Raw genomic sequence first — 21247 nt, 5'->3', positions numbered from 1 at the left:
TTGTCACGCGCAGTTAAAATGTATAGCAAATGAGAGCTTGTTATATGATATTTTATGTTTCTTAAGGTATGTACATTCATAATATACATTCAATGTGTTCAATTTCAACTAAAGTTGAAATAACTTTGTGAAAATGTTGTTGAATAAAGCTTATGAAATGGGATGGCTTTGAAATAATAGCTGATTTGACTAATTCGTGTTCTGTTTAGCCATTGTATCAAGGTTATGTATAAGGGCTATTCGATGTACAATCAATTGCTTTGTACCGGTTAATAGCGTCATTAATTTGCACAGCTAATTGAAAAGCCTATTACCGGAATACAAACGATACATTGCCTGGTGGTCCTCGTTCAGAAATTAAGTGCAAATGAAATGAATATCTATAATCATAGAAGTGTGAGAGAGATAGATGTATCAAGTGGAGAAGGGCCGTACCTATCTGGAGAACTGTCTATGCAACCGATGAAATCAATCAATGGGGCCATCTGCGCTGCAGGAGCCCGATCATTAATTAGACTTAACTTTGGAATATTGGGTGAGTTCAATCTTCTATCGGAAGTTGCTAAACTAACGGTTTTTATAATTAGCGTAGAGGTTTTATATTTATTTATTATTTTATTCAAGGTAGTTTATGTATAGGAAGATTTTCTCAAGACGTTCGGACGCTCGTTTTTTTTTTTTTAAATATATCGATATGGTATAAGGTATGAAGTAAAATTGAATGCAGAAAAAAAGAAAACTTTAAGCTATAATATAATGTATACAGTACTAAGCCAGTTAATGTATGGTAATTATGTTTGTGAGAGTCAAAATAAATACTAAATTCGAAGTCATGGAACACAGATAAGATCAAAGGTCTGCCTAAGCTTGCTCCAGAAAAAAAACATTCAGAGATCATTCACAAAGTTTTAAAGCATTGCTGTGTAAACGTATTTTTCAACGAGATCAATTTTTTTTCTAATACTATGATGTTTTTTGGTTATTATAGTTTTTATATTTAATACCGCTAAACTATTTTAAGTACATTTATGAAATTATTTTAATAATTTTTAAACAACCATCCACTAAAAATATTTCATAAAATATACTTATAAGTTGGCTTCAAATACATAGCTATTTCTAATTTAATACTTAAGCAAATTAAAATAGAGATCAAAATTGCAAGACGTTGCCTTAAAGTGGTGCATTTTGCTGTCCGTTATTAAGTTGCGTTACAAGCTGTTTCGACCGAGTTTACAGTCGGGTAATCTTACAAGTCGTTATATCGTCTTTGGGGAGTCGCCGTGTGCGAAGTATCTAACAATTATGGTGAAACATAAGGACTGTCTATCAATATCTATAAGTATAATCAAATCAAATCAAAACAAATCAACACAAATCAAATCAAATCAAAATGAACTTTATTCAAGTAGGCTTTTACAAACACTTTTGAATCGTCATTTTACAATTAAGTGAAGCTACCACCGGTTCGGAAAGTATTTTTATAATGTTTTGAATATATTTTAAATACTAACTTTCATATGACTTGCTTATTTCCATTATAATATTTCACTGCTACAGTTATTAAATACGGGATATTTATTCGACATTATCTATCTATTATGTATATAATAGTATATGTATCTATTAGTCTCGTGAACAAGACATTCGTAGATAATGTCGAAATATAGAGCTCCAACGAATAAAAATATAAATCATAGTAATATCCCATAACTAATAACTATAATAATAAAAATAACTATGTCAGTTTAAAATCTTAAATATTTCACTGCATAAATACTCATCAATTTTTGTAATCTTCAAAATTAGCATTAATTATAAATGTAACTATTTTATTATGCGATTGTATTCAAAGGTAACGCCTAGCTAGTATGTATTTCATTTAACTATTCAAAATTGTACCCATTACCTACTAGTAAGTGTTTATTGAACATCAGGTAATCCGCGTCGTTTGTGATTCTAGCCTAGAATGAAGATGGTAAGGCTTTCACGTTGAAAAAAATATATCTACGAATTTAAATTCTCGATGAATAAAGTCTACTTCAGACTAAAAAAATACGGACTGTAAAAGCACAAACGAAATAAAACTATTTTTGTGCATGTTAAATTTTTCACACATAATATTTTTGAGGATTTAAACGGAAAATCCACGTTGAAAACGCAGTCGTATTTACATATTGCGTAAAATTCATTTATTCCTTTTTTAAATGTTTCCATTCCGTTATTTTCTCGGTTACATGAATGAAATATAAAGGTCACCTTCTAGGTGTCAAATTTCTTAAGATAAATATTTGCACCCAGTAGATAACTGTCCTACACCCCGTCAAAAAATGTCCAACTTGTTATTTGTTATATAAAAGAACTACATTAAATAGCACTTTGCGATTGTTTCATTTGCGTTCTTATGTTCTCTTTGGTAATTTGTTTGTCATACGTTAGTATAACGTATATATTTTTATCACACCATGGAAACCTTAACAAGGATACCCAGAGTACAGGGCTTGTGCCTATGAGAACAACGTCGTATTATATTTGTTACTAGCGACCCGCCCTGGATTCGCACGCGTTGCAATGCTGATACTAAATATACTACAGAATGTTCACAGTTTTTAAGTAATTCTCTACTATATTTCGCATGTATTATACATATAAACCTTCCCCTTGAATGAATCTATCTACTAAGAAAAACTCTCATCAAAAGTCGTTGTGTAATTTTAAAGATCTATGCATACATATGGACAGACATCGGTAAGCGACTTTCTTTTGTACTATGTAATTTCAATTAAAATGATTATGTACGCTTTTTATCTACTAAAACCTTTAAACGAAGGCCGTTTTCGTCACGGACCGCATCGGTGATATCGTGTTGATATAACCCCCTTCTATATTGTGCCCCGCTCGTAGCTCGACTGATATTGGCTATATCGGTCACTTGCAATATCTATGGCATAATTCAAGCAGTAAACTTCTGTGTTTCATCACTTGGTATTGTTTATGAATACGAGACTCACTGCTAAGATGTTATCTTTATGTAAATTGTTATTGGCGATTCTCAATAGCACGTCAGAGTTTGAGGCTAACAGCATTGACACTTACTGCCTTCAAATGTACGCAAAATCTACTTCTGACCTCGTTCCGGTTAGATTGGATTTGATACTCCATCAAATTTTATGATAGTCAAAGTCAAAGTCAAAAATATTTATTCAATATAAAAGTTTTGCACTTGTTTATTGATAGTCAAAAGTCTAAAACCGGTTCGAAATTTAAAACCTCGGACCTTAGAAGAACCAGCGAAGGAAACTCAGTCGGATATATATTTATTTGCATAATACATGTATATGACATATTTTTGTTATTTAAAGCAGCCTGGAGGCGATCATCTCATTCTCAAGGTGTGAAGTAAACTAGTGAGGCTGATGTTTGGGATGAGATCTACTTCTTGCATGGTTCTTTGAATACTTTAACGAAAAAATACTGATAGTGTTTGACCACAGACTTCACTATGATACCTGCCGTACTAGCCTTGCTTGAGAATGGCTGCCGCATTTGAAATCATCTGGTCAGGACGTCATTATCAGTATTTTATAGTATATAGGAGCAAGCAGCCGTAGTATGTTTAATATTCGATATGATAAAAGTGATTGCTGTCAGCAATATGTAAGCCTAATTACTAAACAATGTGATGAATGTGTAATCTTCGTGCCGATTATAGAATGTCCTCGAATGTAGGTTAGATATGAAGCAAAGGGCGCGATCTTCAATGAATATATCAGTGGCAACCAGCTAGCAACCTATTCCTCCGGCTAGTATTACTTCTTGCATAAAATTCATCGTTTCCTAATAACATGGCATAACTTTGAATAGTTCCATATTCTTTGGGTATTTAGAATCGTGTAAGAATTTTTATAACCCTTTTTCTTGTTTAAACGGAAGACTGACAAATGAGTAGGATCACGTAATACTGGTCACATTGGTACACTTTGGCACATATAATCCAAACGCCAACAACGTTGGAAACTAAAATGTCTTTTGGCCGGTAATACTGAAATGCAATATGTCAAATTCATACAAATAGAACGAGTTCAACCACTGGACCAACGGCCTTAAGTGGTTTTGGAGGCACGGGAGTTCATACACTTTCAGACTCTGTGTTGTTACCAAAAAAATTTCGAAAGAAAAACCCAGTAACTTTTTATAAGCTTGATCAGTAATTTGAAGTCAGAACCTATATGCTTTTATTTCTAGAGCCTAGAAACGAGGTGACACACCTTAATACGATAATTTGACGACCTCCGTGGTCGAGTGGTGTGTACACCGGTTTTCATGGGTACGCCACTCCGGGTTCGATTCCCGGCCGAGTCAATGTAGATTACCATTAGTTTTCTATGTTGTCTTGGGTTTGGGTGTTTGTGGTACCGTCGTTATTTCTGATTTCCATAACACAAGTGCTTTAGCTACTTACATTGGGATCAAAGTAATGTATGTGATGCTGTCTCATATATTAATAATATATTAGAAGATGTTCAGATATACATTATGTATATACTATCCACGAATTCACAGATAATTCAGGGAAGTGTATTTTTGCACAGCATTGGTTTATTTATAGAACACAGAATAGATTTTACTACGATATGTATATTTATTTATATCATGGTGAAATCTAATGCTCGTTTTCCAAACAACGATACATGATACCCGATATCGGTTCTAATCAATCAAGACCAGCAATGGGGCCATTTATCAAAGTTCCAAAGGATCTGTGGAAGACGTTGTAATGCGAGAATAAAATTTGCTTCGCAGATTAAGCGGGAATCATTAATTTATAATGACTTGCTTACTTGGCGCCTAATGAACGGAGTGTTTAATGAGGCACGCCGTAAATCCTTTACATATTCATATAAATAGATTTAGCGTAAATAATATATAAATTAATAAGGGTTATAATTAATGAGATGTTATGTAATATGATTACCGAGTACTTACTAATTTATTTATTTATTTACCGTATTTATTTAAAACTTAGTTTTGAACAATTTAGATACTTTATGTTCTGTTCTTAGTATAATAACAAAGCGTTATATACTGAACCATGACGTCACGCGTTCGAGATATCAATAGTAAATTTAAAAATAAAAAACATATCAAACCTTATTTGTAATATTATGAACGGATATGAAGAATTAGATATGACTTACAATGACATAATAATACTATAGCGCGTCAAGTGTAAGTTGGCGTGTGGTAAAAACATGTACTATTTTTTTTTGTTCATTTAATATCTTATTTGTTTTATTTACCCTTATTAAGAAAACTTACACAAAATCTATTAAAAATGAGACGTAGGGAATTATTTTCTAGGGAGATATTGGTAAAATAAACAAAAAAGTGGCAAAACAAAGTTGTAGCAGGTGCTGCCACAGGAACGCCAACTTATACTTGACAGTCTATATTTAAAATAATAGAATTAAAAAAGATACTCGGCTTTGTGCAAGCCGAGTATCTATACTTATTATTGTTCTATCAGGTTTAAAGGGGAAGTAAGCCAGTGTAACTACAAGCATAAAGTTGTAGTTTCAAAGATTTGAGGCGAATTGTTGATGGAAGGAATATCTCCGCTTATGTTTTACGGCACACATGTTCAGCCTGTAAATTTTCCACTGCTGGGCAAGGCCAGGGCTCCGTTTGAGGAGACGATAAGGAGCATATTTCACCATGCTACTCCAATGGAGAATTCACATACTAGAGAATTCACACGAATTCACTACAACAAATACTGAACGAGCTGGCTGATTCTTCTATGCATATCGGCCTACGGATGAACTTGGATAAAACCAAGGTCATGTTCAATGAACATGTTTTACCGGAACCGACTACGATACACGGTACCGTCCTCGAAGTTGTTCAAAAATATGTCTACCTCGGGCAGACTCTGCGATTAGGTAGAAACAACCTTGAGGACGAGGTGAATAGAAGAATTCAGCTGGGTTGGGCAGCGTTTGGGAAGTTACGTCGAATCTTAACATCGTCGATCCCACAGTGTCTTAAGACGAAAGTCTTCAATCAGTTCGTCCTACCCGTCATGACATAAGGATCCGAATTGTGGACACTCACGACAAGGCTGGTCCACCAGCTTAAAGTCGCTCAGCGTGCTATGGAAAGGGCTATGCTCGACGTTTCTTTGAGGGATCGCATCAGAAATGAGGTGATCCGTCAAAGAACCAAAGTCATCGACATAGCCCACCGGATTAGTAAGCTGAAGTGGCAGTGGGCTGGTCATATTTGTCGTAGAACCGACAGGTTAGGATAGGTTGGCGCATGTGGGCTACCTGATGGTATGTAGTCACGATCACCCATAGACAATGACGCTGTAAGAAATATTAACTATTCATTACATCGTCAATGTGCCACCAGCCTTGGGAACTAAGATGTTATGTCCCTTGTGCCGGTAGTTACACTGGCTCACTCACCCTTCAAACCGGAACACAACAATACTGAGTACTGTTATTTGGCGGTAGAATAACTGATGAGTGGGTTGTACCTACCCAGACGGGCTTGCACAAAGCCCTACCTCTAAGTATCGATAAATTGATCTTTGTCTTTGATCTAGTAACAATATTTATTATTCCATCTGATATTAGAGCTCAGACATATGACTGCTTAGATGGCTTGTCTTAGAGATTAGCTATTTTCGAATTCAATCAGATTTCCACATGACTTTATAGAATTTCATTTAAGATCGATATCGAATGTAATTGAAGACATAGAACATAACACGATCATATATACGACTAATTAATTAATTTATATATTTTGTGTATTATCTATTTATTTTTATTTTTCACCTCATATTCTAACCTATCCTAACCTATACCGTCGATTGCCGGTAATAGATCGCTATTTAGCGATAAGGTCGTCAAAATTGTACGCCTGTTGTTGTAATTTAAGCTGGATTCATGTTATATTTTTTTATTTTCTGTGTGGTGTACAAGTATTAAGTTAAGTGAAGTAATTGCGCTATAGATCTTTTTGAGATTTAGTAAACAAAGCTCTACCTCTTATTGATTTTTACATAATTTATTGCTATCTTTAATATTACATTATTTATCTCACTCACACTACGATATCTTGTAAGAATGATCCTCACTCATACTAATACACATCGATAATTTAGTATACAGGGACGCGCCATCTTGATTAAATTAATCTATATAATTGTAGCGATTTGCATTGATAGTTTTTTTTTAAACTGAATATCTCATTTTATGTTCGGAGAAAATATTTATGTTATACAAAATGAAGAACACGCTTCACAATTTCCTGCATGCATAAATTGAATGTTCTTTGCGAACATGTTAGCAAAATTTATTCATTACACATTCATTTTCATAACCTGCTTACCATTTGTTAAACATGAAAAAGTATTCATGAAATTAAAAACATTATAAACATCAAGTTTATTACGCTGTAATCAAGACTTCATACATAATATTATACCAACGTTAGCTCTACAAACGAGAAAACGGCTACGCAACATCGTTGGTCAATGAACCGTAAAAATTTTGAGGACAAGTTTGCCATACTTTAAACAAAAAAATGGGTCTTCACTATGCCAAAATAAACCATACGACTTGCACTTTCAAAATATTATTAGATATCTTGTAGAGCTAAGCTACTAACTCTGTACGGCTTAACTTTATAAACTCTACTCAGTGAAAATATGTTATAAAATAGTTTTCGGAGAATCCAGTAAAGTAAAGTAGTAATAATAGCCTGTACATTTCCCACTGCTGAGGTAAGGCCTCCTCTTCCATTAAGAAGAGGGTTTGGAACATATTCCATCACGCTGTTCCAATGCGGGTTGGTGCAATGCACATGTGGCAGAATTTCGATGAAATTAGACACATGCAGGTTTCCTCACGATGTTTTCCTTCACCGCCGAGCACGAGATGAATTATAAACACAAATTAAGTACATATATATAGTGGTGCTTGCATGGGCTTGAACCCGTAGTTTGAATTACGTAGTTTTAAGCTTTGCTTGGATCATCTTAGAGAGATATAATATGACCCAAAGATCTTCTTTTTTTTTGAAGAGGAAGCCATAAATTTGGACATTACATCACGCTATTCTTATCCAAGTTTTCTCATTATGTTTGCCGATTACGAGATGAATTAACATTGAACATAAAATTAATCGCAGGAAAATTCATACGTGCTCGATACCACAATATACGGCTTAGGTTCATGTGTTCTATACACTAGGTGACTTCAGCTACGATATATACTATGGCTCTGAATATATGATATAAAATAATATAATTTACATTTCCGCATATATATATATATATATATATTATATTATTTTATATCATATATTCATATATATATGATATATATACTATGGCTCTGAATATATGATATAAAATAATATAATTTACATTTCCGCATATATATATATATATATATATATATTCGATAGTGAAAAGCCGGCTTCAATGCGAGATTATCTCTCGGTTCTCTGTTTACTTTGAATAGGTATTTTGAATGGCATGTCAAAGCGTCATTATCACTACCTGAATAATAAGCCACTATTGTGTAGGTCTTGTATTTTCGTTGATTGTACCACTTACTTTTATAGTTCGAGAAAGTAATCTACTTTTCGGTTTCATTGATAAAAATTAGCCATGCTCGCGACCTCGTGAGCTCTTGAATTTAACAAAAAAAGCTTATTGTTGTAGTCTGTTTTACTCCTTATTACATCAGCTGTCTGCCAGTAAAAGGCCCGTCAAAGTTAGGCCAGACCTTTTAAAAATTTGCCGGAGCAAACAGACACACAGACAGGCGGACATAATTGAAAAATAGAGTTATTTTCGTATATGTACGTTTTTTTTTAATAGTTTAAACAGGTACTCCAATTTTATATATAGATAGATAGATATTTTTTTGTATTTTTTTACCATATGAAATCGTTTTTGAAAAGTAAACGATGCAACGGCATCGTATTAATGTATCGTCTATCCGTTTTTTCTTCTACGATACACATTATTAACATATTTTATAAATGTCAATAATAACATACTAGATAATAATACCATTTCCCTCTCCACGTCTGACTGTATAGACTGATATAAGTAGAACGGGAAAGTTTTTGACTGTAAAATGGATTAAAGTATTCAGTAAATTAGTAAAATTTAGACGGATATTGGAAAAAATCAGATTGAGTATAAATGGCATGATCAGCATTAACCAGTACAATCATAATATGTACTACGGTATAAATGCTTTAGTCGTCTCCACGTGCAATGTCGTTTTGGGTAGTTACAAATATAAATAATTAAAGTTCTGATAACAGTAACCAAAAATTATTCTAAGAATATGTAAAAAATATAATTTCCAGAAAATATTACGTAGGTCAGTCAGCTACTGGGAAAGAAGTAAATAAATTGTATCGTGAAAATTATCTGATTTAAATTTTAAGGATAGATAAACCTCATAATTATTTTTCTTAGATTCATATCAAATTCATTTATTAATATTTAAAATGAAAACATTTTTGAATGACGGTTAATTATTATATTGACTAGGCTAAAGATAAATAAGTTAAAGGTATATATAGTGCAAAGCGGCGGTACTTGATATGACCTTAGTCCCCAGATGTTTTAAATAAAAAAAATATTGGAAGATATTTTCAAATATTTTTAAGAAATGTTAATTATAAATCTATCAATCTTTAAATATACATATTCAAATGAATAAAAAACATAAATTGAAAGAACATCTTAACCGATGATTGCGGCTTCAAACGCAGGCCAGCACTGAATAATCATGTACTTAATTTGTGTTTATAATTCATCTCGTGCTCGGAGTTGAAGGAAAACATCGTGAGGATACTTGCATGTGTCTAATTTCGTAAAAATTCTGCCACATGTTTATTCCACGGACACGCATTGGAACAGCGTGGTGGAATATGTTCCAAACCTTCTCCTCAAAGGGAGAAAGGCCGTAGCCCAGCAGTGGGAAATTTGTAGGCTGTTGTATATTTGTACATTGTATAATTACCCGGTGACACTTACATAATCATAATTATGTGGACATGTTTAGCTTAATAAGCACGCTAATGAATATATCAGGAAAGCAATTTATTATAGTGTCTAGAATCGGCAGAATATACTGGAGCGTATTCGTTAATTAATTTAAATCATAATTACAAGATGCGTGTTACATTAATTATGAATGTAATTTACATTAGTGTTGATAGTAAGTCCAGATTGCTCAGTAGATAACCACGCATCATTTCTTTCGTATAATATAGTTGTTTGAAAATTTTTGTGCAATCTTGTTTGGGTACCACCCGGTCTTCACATTGTAGGTAGCTACAGTTAGTAATATCGTATAAGTACTGACTTTTTTTGTGATATAGGTTGGCGGACGAGCATATTGGCCACCTGATGGTAAGTGGTCACCATCACCCATAGACAATGACGCTGTAAGAAATATTAACTATTCCTTACATCGTCAATGTGCCATCAACCTTGGGATGTTATGTCCCTTGTGCCTGTAGTTACACTGGCTCACTCACCCTTCAAACCGGAACACAACAATACTGAGTACTGTTATTTCTATATTATTTACATTTATATATTATATAGTGGAATAATTGGTGAGTGGGCGGTACCTTACCAGAGGGGCTTGCACAAAGCCCTACCATCACATGGTTGTGCTATGTACATTGGTATAATAATATAAGGAATAAAAGGGATGGTAATATTGTTTATAGAGGAAGTGTTAATGGGCGTTAAGGAACATTTATCATAACGGGAAATTTAAGAGTGTCTGACTACCTACCTATTTTAAATTAAAATGTATATGCTTGATCGACGGTGAAAAAAAAAATGGGTTTACCTGGAAATCGGATAAAAATATCTAAATTATGTCTCGATTGATCGATGTAATTTTTTGCCTAAATTGATTTAGTCTAAAAAATATAATTTTATATACAATATTTATAGCAGCTCCTCGTTGTTTCACAAAAAAATACAACTAATTAGAAGTTAAAGGAATGAATGGGAAAATTATCCAGAGCCTGATTACGTAATTATTTACACTTTAATCTTAAGCTATCTTTCATTAGATTTTCTTTTTGACATCAGAATATGGAATAATACAACACCATGGGAACCTTCGCCTTATTTTTGTAATATGTGTCATAATATTTTTAAAAGATGCTTTTGTTATCGAATCGCGTAAATACAACCTCTCCGTCAGATAATCAATTGATGCAAAAAGAACAGTTGTACTTAAATACCCTTTTGCCTTCCACAAACACAGGACACAGAGGATATGAGAAATACGCAGGGTATATAAAATTTATCGGTTAAACCCAATCGCGCAAGGACGTATATCCAACTCTTAAGCAACACGATATACACATTTTGTTTATTTAATTCATTATTTAATCATAAAAAAGTCGTTTTATACGTTATTAACTTACTAATGAGGTACTTTGTATGTGCATATAACATTCGATATAACTTCTGTTATAATTATAAAAATTGACATATTTTTTACAGTAATACTCGCTATGTTAAATCATATGGTACGGGGGTAATACTTATAAATATGTCGGCAGTTTATGGTAAGTCGGAAAGAAAATCTGAAACTGTCAAAGGCCTCGTGTAAATGTCTACAGCGTTCCGTTAAATTAATGGACTCCTGTCACTCTCTGTCAATCATTTTGTGCCGTACGAGTGCACATGTGCGAGATTCGAAACAACATCACAACGTTGTATGTTTATTAGTGGAAAAACTGGGCCATTTTGGTGTTTTATCAATGTTATATTTTTTATTTATTTTTTTATCGAAAAGAAATTGATATGTTCCTATCTGTTTTTTTTTTATATTGAATACAAATAGCAGGGATATACTTTCCTGTAAAAAAATAAGCAATAAAAAAAAATTATTTGACATCAAGCACATATCTCTTCACAAATTAAGATGAAAGTTTCGAGATTATTCCATCACGTTACTTTAGATCACAGATAACAATTTAAAAAAAGTTCAATATATAATATGAAGCATTTTAAAAATTGAATTCCGGAATCACGTATTCTATCACAACATCAAAACTATTTCAGCAAAATACAATGGCTTGTATTGTATTGCTTAAAAGAGGACCTACTATTGACATTACGATCTAACAGTAGATTGATTCAGTCAATCGATTCGATATTCATCGAATTCGTTCGAGACACTTCCCTACGAACATTATACCCTGGACCTTTTCCAATTGAAGATGTAATCTCTTCTATTTAATTTCACTTGGTCTTTTCAGTGCTTGGCCCTTTGGACAGGTATTGGTACCGAGCAAAGTACGTATCAAATCAACCGTGCAAACGTGACTTGTAAAAGGGATTTACTGCAAATTACTTCGGCAAACTTTGCTCGACAAGACCCGTCCCTTCTTTATAGGGTACCGATATGTTTTCGAATTAAGAAAAAAATTCTTTCAAGTAAATAACTATCAAGCGGTTTTTCTTTAATAATGCCTTTGCTTGGAATTGTTTACTGTCTTTCTTTGTTGGTATTAATTAATTGATAGTAGCAGCCTGTACATTTACCACTGCTGAGATAAGGCTTCCCCTTCCATTAAAATCCAAACCCTCTTCGGTTTGGAACATATTATAATACATGTGACAGAATTTCGATGAAATTAGACACATGCAGGTTTCCTCACGATGTTTGCCTTCACCGCCGAGCACGAGATGAATTATAAACACAATTTAAGCACATAAATATAGTGGTGCTTGCCTGGGTTTCAACCCGCAATCATCGGTTAAGATGCACGCGTTCTAACCACTGGGCCATCTCAGCTCTCTTTATTGATAACAATTTCTTTATTCTAGTGGATAAGGTATTATCTAGCTAAGATTATAGTCTCGTAGTTTTAAATTTAACCCTGGTTCAAGCTAATGCTCAGTAAGACTATAGAAGCTTGTAATGTTTACAATCCTGTGCCTTAGATTGTTATCTACGTGTTGTAAAATAAGTTCAATACCTAGCCGATAGCGTATATGCAAATTTAAACACACTTGTCAATATTTCATAAATTATTATTTTTAATTTTACACAAAAACAAACTTAAATATATGTAGTTTTACTAAATTTACAAATATTCCCTCTATATTAAACATGATAAAGTAGTTGTAGTGTATATATATTTCATCGATATTTTATAATAAAAATATGAACAAAACATGTCATAAGAAGTCCATATAAAGGGCATATTATGTTAAGGGTGAATAGAGCGAACAAATTCTAAACATTTATCAGGAGACCTGTTCAGGGCAGATGGTCATTAATTCCGAGTGGCTATTTATCACGATTCGAAGTAAACAATGAGAGGTTAATGAAAAAAAGGTGTTAAAACATCGATTTATATTCCCAAGATCAAAATCGATTTAAATTTATTGTGCTTTATTCAAATTATTTTAAAATTTTAATTGATCTATTAACGTTACATACAAAGAAATAATAAACTGAAATACACAGCAATAAATGTAATATGCTTTCATGCAATAATTGAAAATATAAAAACAAAAATCCAATAATAAGTTGACACAAATTACTTTGGTATTGATAACAAAATGGCGGGCGTTTTTTAAAGCAAGGCATTCGGAATAAGCCATTAAATAATATTGTAACATGTGTCACTTTAGAAAATTAATTGAAGGATATACAAAAGTTAAAAGTCAATGTAATAAAATATTTTATTCTATAAATTCACAATTTCCGATCATAATTTTTTATCTTTTGTTTCAAAACTTTCTCAAACGAACGACTGAAGTTGTCATTTGGAACATGTTCCACGTGTTCTTAATTTAAATTTAGTCTTATAATATGCGTGTTCGTGTAAAATTTCGTCGGCTTTTAAAACAGATATAATATAGAATCATTTTAATTTGATTATTATTTTTGACGTGTGATTTTGTATCTCTGTTCGATATTTTTTATATTACTATTTTAACACGTAAATATTTTACTTCAATCTAGCCATATCGTAACAAAACAAATCCTATTAATGATATTTGGGCCCTGATTTTGATAACGATTGTGATAACGGTCAATACAGTAAAAGAACGTGGAATTCTTTTGATTTTCAGATACCCGCATATTTAAACTCCATTGTTTTGCAAAAATACCTTATTATGAGGAATATGGAATACGTAAACAAAACAATCTTTAAGGAAAAATATATTTGTATAAAAAATTGCTTGAGATATTATTGTCAGTAGAATATATTTTGCTTAACGTGTAATAGCCAAGCCCTGTAAATTACGTTGCGCGAAGCTACTCACGAAAAAGTATAAATTTTATTGTGCATGTGACTATAATATTAACTATTATAATTATTAAAAGGATAAATGTTGAATAATAACAAAAATAGATTCAAATAAAATATTCAGATAAATCAGAGCCATCTTTGATGTGAAGTGTTTTTAATACTCAAATAATGTTAGAAGCTCTTGGGTCCAATAATAATAATCGAAATTTACAAGTACTTACATTTATTCGTTACACACTATACTATACGTTACCTGACTCTTAGTCAGTTATCGCAAATATACCCGAATAAATTACAAATATTTTAATTTCATTATAGTTTTAATATTCAAATCTTTTCATCCGTGTTTGTTTAAATAAAGGTTTATCTTCGTTCATTTTAACTGTATAATATTTTCAACCAGATGTGGACAAGCCGTAACTCTTGGCGGCTACCTCACATAAATTATGCAGGACAGACGCGTGCGAACACTTGATATTCCCCGAACATTTAGTATGGCTGTCGTAAGTGCAAAATTATAACTACTTTTACTGTAACTTTTACAACGGATTTTTTTAGTTGTATTTTATTCGTTTCCGTTTTATTACGTACTATATGTAGAAAAGAAAATACAGTTAAGTTCACGAGTAATAAATATTAGTCGTGAAAAGACAAAGACATTCATTGATAATTTCGAAATATTTGGCTCTACCAAATAAAAATAAAAAGTAACGATTTTAGTTAAAAAAAAATGTAGGATATTTTAGTGGATATTTTTATGCCTTACACTTGACATGCTTCCAAATTTGAATTTGGTAAAGTAACTCCCGTAAAAAGTATTATTTATAATACAGACAGCAATATTTAATTAATTAAAGAATTTTTAAATAAAGACACTTATAAATAAATTTAAAACTACCACAGACATAAGGAAAGGCACGAGAAACTCAGTCAGGCTTTTTGAACGTTGCCGAGTATCCTGCATAATGCTTAATGATTCCTTCAAAGAAAGTCACTTAGGGCCCTATTAAAATGGAAAGCTATGGACGTAATAATTATAATCTTTTCAACGTAGCACTTGGCTGCCGGTCTGATAAATATGTAAATTATCTTTATTGATCATAGGGAATATAAATAAAAATATTCCTTCCAAGCACTTTTCAGCAAATGTATTCCATTTTTTAGGTAAGGTACTTTCTTCCTAATGAAAGATTTATATTATGGTGATTCTGAGGCACCATAACACCATTAACAATGTTTTAATATTCTATTATTAAATACTATTAAATTCAAGTTATCCCAGAGGCTAGAACATGATAATCTGAATCGAATTGTGCCGGTTCAAATCAACCAAATTTTGAAATGTATGGAAGTTTTTGTTATGAAACTGACATCTTGAATGCATTGGATTAAGTTGCAACTTTCGAAGGATACCTTATCCTTAAGCTTGCAGAGGAAATAAATATGTATATGTTACATTGCGTGATTTCTAAAAAACTTTTCAAATTCAACTGAACAGAAAAAATTAAAAGTATATCAGAGAAGCAATGAAGGGATCTGTAAATTGTTCTCGTTACATCTTAACGGACGCTTACTCGCAGGAGAGGGTAATAAAATCAGAAGAAAATCCCGTCAGCGTTATTAAAGGGAATCTGATGGTCGTTCTCTGTTTTGTCGGGAAATTAAGTGACTCGAGCATTCTTATTTCAAAGGGCCTCGATAAACACTGCCTTTTTTGATAAGATTATCATGGCTTCTTTTTGTTATATTTTTTAACTGTTCTAATTGAATCCTTGAAGCTTATTACGGCTCCTTGCTAAAAATACTTGCAAATTTATAATAGCATTCAGATTCAGTAGAGCTATTCTGTAAGAAGTCAACTCAACGCAGAACTGATAAGGAAAATTGAACAAAATAATTCCAACATTTTAAATTAGTACCAAAATAGCGTAACACGTAATAGTTAGTCTTTTACTTTTGAAAAGTGTGATAGGAAGGGTTACCGTTGCTGATGTATGAAGAATGCCCTGAGAACTAATGTTGATACTACGCTAAAAAAATCATAGGTATGATTATAGCTGGAAAAAATGATACTCGTTTTCAATTAAAACCGAAGTCATTACTGATAGTTACTGATTTAGGACCAATTTGACGTAACCACTGAAAACGGCAATTAAGCATTTATATATAATTTCTATAAATCATTTAATTTATTGCTTGAACCCTCTCTCTCATAAAATGTCCTATTGACAAACAGAAGTATCTGTACTGCTGAGTTTAAAGACAGTGAGCCAAGTGAGCCAGTGATACAAATGAAGTAAAGTCAGTCAAAATGATTGTCACATTTTTTGTACTAGTAGTCGTAAGGGGTTTCTTTAATTCAATAAAAGTATGTTCTTTCTTGAATTTCAAGATTGCTTCATACCAAATTTCATCAAATTTGGTTCAGAAATTCGTTATAAAATTCGGTTCAGAAGTTCCTTCGATCATGAAGGATCGACAGACAGCGAGATTTACTTTCACATTTTGTAATATTTATACAGATTCAGTTTTATTTATATCAATATATTAGATCATACAACTCGTTCTGAAAACCTCAAGAGGTTCTATTACATGAGCATGTTGACGTTATCAATCGTTCTACACTACCCCGATATGTTTACAATAGTTATTTATATGTCACATCTACGAAAAAAGGTAGCATTAATAATACCCATCAATACGGAGGAATACGCATTCGAACGAAATAAAACCCATCCGTAACGTTAGATCGTATAAGTACGGTTGTCGAAAAAAAGTTCCGAGTCCGACCCTTCGTATTCTTTGGGCCATTTGACACGAAATTTTATGAGCACGTTTCAATAAAATGGAATTCATGGATGCTGAGCTGTTTTTTAAATCGTCTGCAATGTAGGTTGTGTCAGATATTGTATGATATAGAGTAATTGAAAAAGGCCCGCTAAGGACCGCTTGATTAGACACGGTTATTAAAATGGTATATGGAAAGGCCAATATGTTTACGAGATTCATTGTCTTCTTTCCGATTGAAAATACGGTCTATAACTTTATCAGGTCTCTGCTTATTGTAATCTTTAATTTATTACGCAGAGATTGTAATACCTTTGTTTTTTTTTTATTTTTACAAAAAAGTAATTTTCTATTTCAAACATCTTGTGACTTTATCTTAACTTGCCTTCTTGTCTTAACTTTAATATATGTATATTTCAAACAAAATTCCAAAATCAAGCTCTAAAACTATTTAAATAAGTCCGGAGTAAGGATGTTTGCAGTGTTCATTTAACGGGTTTCGGAAAGCAAGTAAAACCTCCTTGCATCTGAACTCTTTCTAGTCATGTCAGATTACATTCACATGTGATTGTATTTACGCACACATATTATGCAATACTATATCTGTGATTGAGTAGTTTTTGATATCGGCTGTCATTTTTGAAATTCGAATTCAATAAATTCCAAATTTATTTATTTAGCGTAGATAAACAACTTCGGTTCGGAAAATAAAATACCTAAGAATAAACAGCGAAAGATACTTATGAATATAATTAAAATCTCCGGTAAAACAAATGAAGGGCTTTTCAGTATTCGAATGTACAATACATTATATAGTTATTAATACAATTTAGATTCACTTCTGGGTTACCTGGACTATGAAACAATACTCGAATGGCATTTCTTCGTTGTTTATTGTTTTCCTCGAACGAGATAATCTAACGTCTCATTGTATTATAAAGCGTCTTATTACGCCGAGAAAACGTTCAATTAACTAGAAGAAAGGCTTCATTATTAAAACTGCGTTCGAGTCCGAGTCGAAACAAAGCATTCGTTATTTCTAATGACACAAGGTCGATATTCGTTTAAGGTTTTGGAATTTAGATAGAACTATTAACATCTATAAATTGAATTTTTAAAGACAAACTGTTCCTACGCGAAAATATCAAATGTCGAATGGGAAAATATTGCAAGAGATTTGGGTGGATTTGTTTCAATAATATTAAATACTTTGAGCATTAAGATATCAGCTTTATATTTCAGCATTTTTGTGTCACACCTTAAGTAATATCGAATCGTATGCCTTGACGGCAAACAGTAAGACTGGTGCCGTAAAATCAATCGGCACCTCAAGTTGTACTGATTCGTATGCCCTGACGGCAAACAGTAAGATTTGTGCTTCCAACGTATATTTTATACTTCAATGCTGTATGTCTTTTGTAATTGCTATAATATTAAGAAAGATTTTTATTGCTATACATATTCGTATATATCCATGGGCGGTAGGTGCATAATTAAATAGACGTGTTTTCTTTTGCTCTCTGCAAATATTTAATTTAAAAATAATTAACACCTGGTAAAATGTGCTAAGCATTCATCATACGTGTCAGCTGTGACTCCTTTATCTAATCCAAGTAAAAAACACATATTAAACAACAGACAACTAAAGTTCAATTAACTACCACAATCACTATTGTCTTTACCGAAGATCAGATTAATAATGGACTCTATTAAACACTCAATTGCACAACTAACAGAACATTTCAACTCTAAAATGGCTGAATTCCAACAAAATTTGAATTCTAATATGCCAGCCGCCAGTCCGACTTCCAACATAGTCTCCCAGTTTAGTGCTTTCCGGAGTTTTGTCTTAACTGCTCTGGAAGGACTGCAGCTGCAAGTCGAGCTCCTCTCCAAAAAGTGTGATCAAATGGAAATGAGAAGTAGACGGAAAATGCTCCTGGTGCATGGGGTTCCGGAAGCCAAGAAAGAAAATTTATCGGCTAATGTCAGTCAGCTGCTGTCTGAACATCTCAAGCTGCCAGAGTTATCAGTGGATTCTATCAGTCGCTGCCATCGTTTGGGTTCTTCGGCTTCTGAGAAACCAAGGGTCATCCTTATTAAGTTCCAAGATCCAATCATGCGTAACAAAGTATGGTATGCAAAAACCAATCTGAAGAACACTGGGGTTACACTGTCCGAGTTCCTAACAAAGGAACGTCATGACGTCTTCGTGGCTGCCAGACAGCGTCTTGGTATCAACAAATGTTGGACTAGAGATGGCAGCATAGTTATTATTGGTCCAGATGGTAAGCGTCACCAAATTACGTCTATGGCGGAGCTGAATACGTATTCCACTGCTACGGTGCCTCAACAAGTATCAGCTAAGACTGCAACCTCATCCAACACCAATACCCAAGAGATCAAGAATTCGCAGGGAGTCCGACCGAAAAGGAACTTAAAGAAGTAACTATTTACTATATTTTTCTATTTATTATTACTGGTGTTTCATTAAAAACTGTATCTTGTTTGTTGTCTCTCATACGGGTCCTTCGGGTAATCAATGTTTTTCAGTAAGTACATTAATAACTGTTTGTGTTTTTCTTTTTTATTCTTTGTAGGTAGTTATTTATAACTCTTTAATTAGTTACACTGTTATTCACTTGTAATATTATAGTTTACCTACTATTTGCTAATATTATTTAAATAATATGTAAACGTCAAATGCAGTGTGTACAAGACACTGTCAAAGTGTCAATGTGAGTGATAGCTGTCAATTAAATTGATGTTACATTCCGCTGCTGACGTTTCGTTTCACGTGTTAATCTAGTTTTTTATAGACATATATATAATATTTATTTATTTTTTGTTTCGTTATTTCTTTTTTTTTTTTTTGTTTTCCTAATTTCATGTTGTGTTTTTAAAATAGTATTCTGGATACTGTCTATATTTAAGCGATAACTTACAGCAGTAACAGCTGATAGATTGATTGAATGCTATAAATTTAATAATTATTTTATTGTTACTAGATCCTATTAGATATTATTTATATTATTATTATTTATTTTATAAATACTTTATATATTTATTTGTATATTTTGTATTTATTAGGTATTATTTTTATTTTATTATTATTGATATTTATTTTTTACTTACAATATGAGTGACTCTGATAATTATATTTGTTCTGACGATGACTTTATATCTGCCTCATCAGATGATAGCTTTCATAGTATACCTTTATCATTACATACTCATTTGGATTCTACTTTTCATACAGTTCCTAAAAATTTTAACGTTGTCCATCTCAACGCACAAAGCATTCCCGCGCATTATACGGATTTGTTAACATCACTTGATCTTAAAAATTTGCATGCTATCTTGGTATCTGAAACATTCCTTAAGCCTTGCCTTCCTTCTACCTCTTTCTCCTTGCCAGGATTTCATCTAGTACGAAATGACAGGACGGGAAAAGGTGGTGGCGGTGTGGCAATTTACCTACGTAGTCATATTCCTTTTTCCATTTTAGATAAATCCCCATCGCAATATTCCGAATCTTCCGAGCACATTTTTCTTGAACTCTTATTTGGTCCTTTAAAAGTCCTCTTAGGGGTATTTTATAGCCCTTCTCTTCAAATTAATTATTTTCAATGTTTTGAGCACCTACTTGAGAAATACGTTTCTGCTGTTGATCACACCATTATTATGGGCGATTTTAACACGTGTTTAAATAAAAATGACTCACGTGCTCAACGCCTTCGTAATATTGTGAATAGCTCTAATTTAAATATACTTCCTTCTAATTCTACTCACTTTTTCCCAAACTGCTTTCCTTCTTTATTAGATTTAATAATTGTTTCCTCATCTGATCATGCTATGCTGTATGGCCAATACCCCGCTGAAGCGTTTTCATACCATGACCTTTTGTATCTGTCATATAAAGTCCGTCCGCCTAAATCAAAACCTACCATTGTCATGAGACGAAGCTTCAAGAACTTTGACAACAATAAATTTTTGCGTGACCTTGATCGGATTGATTGGGATGCTGTATTCAATGCTCCATCTATGGATGATAAACTTGAATTATTTAACTCTCTCCTCTCAGATCTTTTTGATATTCATGCTCCATTAAGACCGA

General features: G+C 32.7%; 2 protein-coding genes across 2 annotated transcripts in view; both read left to right on the top strand.

Moving 5' to 3' along the window:
- LOC124534249 (uncoordinated protein 58-like) overlaps window positions 1-21247 on the top strand; it is a 190068-nt gene that overhangs the window by 67373 nt on the left and 101448 nt on the right. The gene's annotated exons all lie outside the window — the stretch shown is intronic.
- On the top strand, window positions 18755-19834 carry LOC124534250. Its single transcript, XM_047109993.1, has one exon. The coding sequence runs from the start codon at window positions 18830-18832 to the stop codon at window positions 19577-19579; it is 750 nt and encodes a 249-aa protein (XP_046965949.1). The 5' UTR covers window positions 18755-18829; the 3' UTR covers window positions 19580-19834.

The sequence above is a fragment of the Vanessa cardui genome, chromosome 12, assembly GCF_905220365.1.
Source record: "Vanessa cardui chromosome 12, ilVanCard2.1, whole genome shotgun sequence".
Lineage (NCBI taxonomy): Eukaryota > Metazoa > Arthropoda > Insecta > Lepidoptera > Nymphalidae > Vanessa > Vanessa cardui.
This window is presented reverse-complemented; position numbering and strand designations above follow the sequence as displayed.

Coding starts and splice junctions, on each gene's coding strand:
- LOC124534250 (XM_047109993.1), top strand. CDS start 18,830: ATGGACTCTATTAAACACTCAATTGCACAACTAACAGAACATTTCAAC.